This window comes from Zerene cesonia, chromosome 17 (genome assembly GCF_012273895.1).
Source record: "Zerene cesonia ecotype Mississippi chromosome 17, Zerene_cesonia_1.1, whole genome shotgun sequence".
Taxonomy (NCBI): domain Eukaryota; kingdom Metazoa; phylum Arthropoda; class Insecta; order Lepidoptera; family Pieridae; genus Zerene; species Zerene cesonia.
In genome coordinates, this window is record NC_052118.1 from 7,869,639 (window position 1) to 7,875,920 (window position 6,282).

The window sequence follows — 6,282 nt, forward strand, 5'->3', positions numbered from 1 at the left end:
ACATATATATTCAGTTTTTTAAAAGCATGTTTAAAAGCGTTATTCATTTTCCCAATAAATCTTCACGCAAAGTCATATGAGTTTTATGAAATCGTTTATTCCGTCGCAGTGATATTGAAATAATCAATATGCACGGTCTGCTCTGAAGCCTTCGGTTTTCTACATTTCGAATTCATGACCAGTAAGCAAAATTTTTATTGGACCGTACTTTCTTTGACCACAAATAGTTCTTGCGCAAAATATATCTCGAAGAGTTCAAAGTGCAAATTCTACAGTTTCCAACTATTAAACAGCTGCGCGGAGTTATATGAAATGGATATCCGATAACTTTTATCGTGCGACATCGAAGTCAAAACACAACGCTGACTATAAGTGGACAAGTTTATGAAAAATGTTTCTTTCAAACTGTTCGAGCGAAAACGCTTGATATTATATCGGTAGTTGCTCTGAGAACATTAAACTACATAGCGAACTTTATTTTTTAATAAATTTAACGTTCTTGCCTAAAATAAATAAGAATATCACATCCTATCCTACTAATAATATAAATGCGAATGTTTGTAAGGATGTGTGTGTTCTTTCACGCAAAGACTGCTGAACCGATTGCAATGAAATTTGGTACAACTTTTTTTAGTTTGGTTTAGATAGATGAACAACTGGAATAACATATAAGCAACTTTTTATCCCGATATTCCTACAGGATACGGACTTACGCGGGTGAAAGCGCGGGGCGCAGCAGAAGCAGCGCAGTTAGAAAATAATTCAAAAATATGCTTTGAAATTTTATGTCCTATTATTGTTTTATCAGTACATAATTTTATTTAATGTATTTTATATTGAATGGGCATAATTTTCGGCGCCTACAAATAACTGATGTATTAGACGTGAGCGTTGTTTTTTATCTCTAAAGTCTCATTCATATTATTATACCCATACATCATCTAAACACATGTATTGTAAACATAAACCAGACTATTTTTCTACATGAAATATTTTAATTAAAAGCAGTAATTGCTGTACACCATGCCTGTTTTATAGACCCCCAAAGAATGGTTTTAATTTTTTTTCTGTGTGTCTGTTTGCTTAAAACACAATCTAAATCTTGTTCGTGAAACAGGTAAAACCATTGTGCAAATTTTAACAAAATTTCGTATGATAATAGAATAACATTAGTTTAATTTATGGGCTATGTCGGGGGATGAAAAAATAATTTGGTAATTTTATCAATTTAAATGCATACAAATGAGGTGTTGTTGGAAAAATCTTATATTACAAGAATATATTTATATGCAATTTAACTTGTAAAATGTCACACGTCTTCGAAAATCCACGAAGTACAAAATTTCCACGCGAGTGAAATCGCAGGTGGAGAGGTAGTACGTAATAAAAAAAATATTTAGCATTGAGGGATTTGCGTAATTAATCTTATTAAACATTGCAAAGCAAACGCGCAAAATTATTATTAAAATATACTGACACCGAAAACCCAATTTTATTTTTAAGTAGTCTGTTTTGTTTGTTGTTTGTTGTGTTTGTCAGGAAAAAACTATTTACTTAATTAAATATATACACATATTGCGTAAAACAAATGTGATTTAATGTAATTATATCATCAGTTTAATCAATAAACAACGTAGTAATGATATAGAGAATAGGAACCATGTATTATGTTTTTATCGAGGTATATCAACAGAAATATCAGCGATGATGTAGGCGAGTGCTGTCCAGAAAGCGGTACACAAGTCAAGTTCCTCGGGGCTCTCCACATTCATAGTATCTCCTTCTGTATGGTGATACCAGAAGTACTTTTCATTTGCATTATGCAAGCTAGCTCCTGGTACTCCAGTATTTATTAGCACTTGTATATCAGACCCTGCATTACCAGATTCAACTAATGTCGAAGCATTGATTGACTCGAATAATTTTAATATCTCGCCAATAATACAACGAGCTTCTTGTGTTCCAGCAACGGTCAATCCTAATGGCGCAAATGTCCCTTCATCAGATTCCATAATAAAATTTATATTTTGACTCTCATTTCGGTGTTTCTCTTCATATGCATAAGCTCCTATTAATCCAAACTCTTCGGCCGTCCAAAAAATAGTGCGCACTGTTCGTTTCGGTCTTAAATTCAATCTTTTTAAAATGACAGGAGCGGCCCAACTAACAAATAAACCACCGCCATCGTCCATAGCACCTTGACCGACATCCCAGCTATCAATATGACCAGAAACAATGACTAATTTTTCTGGATTATCTTTGCCTTTCAAATCTATAATGGTATTTCTGGAAATTTTAGTTTCATATGAGCTTATCATTTTAATATTTAAAACAACTTTTTCGCCTCTGTCATAGAATCTGCGGATTAAATCTGCGTCTTCTAAAGTAATTGCTGCAGTAGGTATTTTTGTAACATTTTCGGCATAATATTGTGAGCCAGTGTGTGGTGTATAAATTGAAAATGGTGCTATGGATCTGACTAAAGATGCAACAGCGCCTTTTGAAGCTGCTTTAGCGGCACCTTGAGATCTGTATACAACAGTTTCACCATATGTTGTAAATACTGGGTCGTATAATACTATTTTCCCTTCTATGTCTTTAGCAGGGGTTTCATCAAGTTTTTCGAAACTAGAAAATACAATAACTTCTGCTGTAATTCCCTCCGGCGGAGTACTGACACTTTTCCCGAGCCCCAATAATGCAATAAGTTTCGAACGTGGTTCCAACATAGTAATTTTTTCTTGTTCTCTCACCCAGTGAGGAACCTGCAACAAATCATGATAGAAAAATAAGAACAATTTATCATATGTATATCACAATAATAACAATTTATCACATATTTATCGAATGTAAGGATTATGGTCGACGTTGATGCGACGTGAATGATACATAAGGTTAATATCAACTAACCCATACATTCAAAACAATTTTTTCTTATTGTTGATACTCAAAGTATAATTTAAACACCAAAAATATACATTTTATATATTTTTTTTAAATAGTAAAATAATAATGAGTTTTTACCAGGAATACAATTTAATTATAATACATTTACCACGTGGTAATTTAAACCTGATTACCTCAAGCTCTTCGGTCATAATCTCGTTAAGCTCCTCTTCCTGAGTCAACTCTATCATATAATCTATAGAATCTTCGAGAACTTGGGACCCTGATATTCGGGCACCAAACTTGTCTACAAATTTTGCCAATCTGAAAATATAATCGTCGCTATATTATTATTTGACGTATTGCAATCGAGCCGCGTGATAAACAATATAATAAGTTAAATATCTTACATAATATTAAATATGCTTTTCAAATAAAAAAAATACAAACAATTTTAATGTTTATTAAATAAGAATAACATTTCTTTTTATTTCAACGATTTACAAATATTGTTAAAATACTGTAAGTCTATATCTAAAACCGATTAATTAAATGTAAATGAAATTATCTTTCTTTATACCTAACAATTTCTAGCTATCTATATTTTCAATTCATTACAACTTAACACACATTACATCAAAGTAATGTTTTGAAGTAATGTGTTAAATGTCGAGGGATTAAAAAAAATATAAAAATAAAAATATCATTTATATGAAAAAGGGTATTTTACAATTGAAAAAGCACAAAAAACCGTTGCTCATATTACTCACTCATTATAAGTTTTACTTTTGAACTCGCCTTCAAGCACATATTTAAATATCTGTTCTTTCACATCTTGGTAAGAAGAAATCTCGTTTATTAAATCATCACCCAAAAGAGTCCGACATTTATCTGAACTTTTTGGCAAAGACTTTGCCTCGCTTATAACTGTTATTATAAGGAAAATTATGGCGATACGGCCTAAGAAATACATTTTTCTGCCGCCGCTTCTAAAATATTGTTATGTGATAAGCAGCAAACCCTTTTGTTACCCGTCTATCTTATCAGCCAGAAAAGAGATATCATCGGAGAAAGAGGAACGGTACTTCATTATTAATGCCATGAAATGGATAATATAAAGATAAGTTAAGATGAGATCGCATTCCGTAAATGATAGCATGGTTACTTTGCGTCATTTGAAATTTCAATGTTGAATCGCACGATGACACATTGCAAAGTTCAAACACATTTTAATTCATAATTATACATTAGACAAGTAATTGAATGTGTCGTTAACAAAGTACCGTATAAAATCTAAAGGTCAGTTCAATAAGTAAGAGTTACGACGAGCCATTACTCACTCGTGATATGTCTTCCCTTTGAATGGGCCGGAAATGACATAATCCATAATATCCCGAACCACGGTATCATAAGACGCTATTTCATCAGCTAAATTGCCAATATCACACGACTTTAATTCAGAATAAGGCTTCCTTGGCGCACTTTGCACTTCACTCAGAATAATTACAAGTATCAATTTAAATATTGCTAGATACATCGTAAACACTCTTATCGTGTAACACGTCCTTACTCGAGGACTTTGATAATGTTCTGGACTTGAATAATAAACGCACAGGATCAATTGAATGCAGTAAGACTCTTAAACGCATAATCTGCTATGAATAGTGAAGAGACTGAACTGAAATTTAATACAAATACATGTATCACATGAAAGTTTAAGAAGTAATTTGTAGATTATACGAGATTTCCGACCGCAGCTACATACGCGCAGTCAAAAAGATATTACCATGTAAATGAGATGTTTTACTGCAGTAGAAAGAAGCCTTTATCAATCTTAAGCTATCGTATCCTTTCCTATCCTTAGTATCTTTAAACACGAATATCATCACACAAATCGATCCGTTATGACGTGATGGAAAGACAAATAAACACACTGTCGCATTCATAATATTAGTAAGGATATTCATTTTATAAAACAGATGAAAATGAAATAATTGTGTCCTTTAAAGTGAGCTTAACAACATTGCAGTACTGCGCCAGAAGTTTTCTTTATACAATAACGACATGTTTTACAAAATTATTCATATAAGAAGACAAATACGTTATTAAATAAATATATTGAAAAGTGTTAAACACGGGTGGCCGAGAGTTCAGGCGACGCCACAGTACGGCGAACAATACAGGTTCGAATCCTGCCTTGTTTTATTTTAATTTTTTTCTATTAAAAAAAAATCTCGTGTTTAAGTAGATTTTGATGAGAAAGTAGATTTTGATACAAAAACGTTACCTTACATTATACTGCACAATAACACTATTATAAGGTCAGTACAATAAACATGGAAATCAACGGATTAACGGTGTCGTACGAACGACTATAGACTAAAATACCGCTTTTATTCGTGCTGCAGCACAATAGCCAGCAGTTATCATTAATTCGTTGTATGAAATTCCAATTGTTTAAATGTATAAATCTTTTCTACAAAAAATGTCACCGGCTTTCCTGGGAGGGGATCACACTAGGTTATAAAATGGGACCAAATTACAATTTCCTAACAAACACAAACAGAATCACCTCAATCCGTTAAAAACACTGTAGTTTTGTATTTGAGTTCGGATATTTGAGTAAAATCATTCAGTGTATCAATAGTTAGCTATTATTTTTGCTAACCGACGTTTCCAAAAGCCAATGAGGTACTCAATTTGACTACTTAGTTTCTTTTTTTTATCTACCTCCCTCCATGGAACGTTGGTGACATTTTTGTATTAAATATTATTTTACCTTTGTTGTGTGTTTCACATTTAAAAGATATCATCACACGCATAAACCACCTAAGTCCATATATTGTATAGATTGTATAGACTACTTTACCTTCACAACAAAATATACTTTATGGTTCAAAAATGCTCCGCAAGTGCAATAAAAATCATGAAGCAATTTCTCTGTCACATACCTGCCACAGTGTAGACATATCGATCGGAGAATGGAGACAATACTCCTCACTTCGCTGTTACATTTATACCGCATTTATTTTTTAACTAGCTGAAACATGAGACGTCGTCTGTATCGAAAAAACTGACCATATCGCTGTTAAGATTTAAAACATCATAAACACACTTTTAACTTTCTTTTAACACATTTAATAATTTCATGGTATTAGCTTACAGGTTGAATGAGAATTTAAAAAATCCTTATTCTTAAATACTTTGATATGAACTCGTGACCCAGTCCAAACAAAATATTCAATTACAATGAAATATTTACAGTTTTATGAAATAGTGGCGAAAGATACATGAAAATAAAGATTTAATAAATTTCCGATAACACAACGCCTTTAACAAATGTTACATAGATAATGCTCATAAAATCATGGTCATATGATTCCCTTTTTTAACAGG

The 6,282-nt window shown here is 32.3% G+C and overlaps 1 protein-coding gene across 1 annotated transcript; it reads right to left on the reverse strand.

Moving 5' to 3' along the window:
- Nucleotides 1-1,416: 1,416 nt before the first annotated feature.
- On the reverse strand, nucleotides 1,417-4,502 carry LOC119833459 (carboxypeptidase Q-like). Its single transcript, XM_038357465.1, has 3 exons — nucleotides 4,227-4,502; nucleotides 3,081-3,210; nucleotides 1,417-2,765 (listed from the first exon to the last, which is right to left on the reverse strand). The coding sequence occupies exons 1-3, from the start codon at nucleotides 4,421-4,423 to the stop codon at nucleotides 1,674-1,676; spliced, it is 1,419 nt and encodes a 472-aa protein (XP_038213393.1). The 5' UTR covers nucleotides 4,424-4,502; the 3' UTR covers nucleotides 1,417-1,673.
- Between the last annotated feature and the right edge of the window lie 1,780 nt (nucleotides 4,503-6,282).

Bases quoted from the DNA above. Each gene is read 5' to 3' on its own strand.
- LOC119833459 (XM_038357465.1), bottom strand. From the start codon at position 4,423: ATGTATCTAGCAATATTTAAATTGATACTTGTAATTATTCTGAGTGAA. The intron at 3,211-4,226 runs GTGAGTAATGGC...TTATATTTTCAG, and splicing joins AAAGGGAAGACATATCACGA to ATTGGCAAAATTTGTAGACA. The intron at 2,766-3,080 runs GTAATCAGGTTT...GATTTGTTGCAG, and splicing joins TTATGACCGAAGAGCTTGAG to GTTCCTCACTGGGTGAGAGA.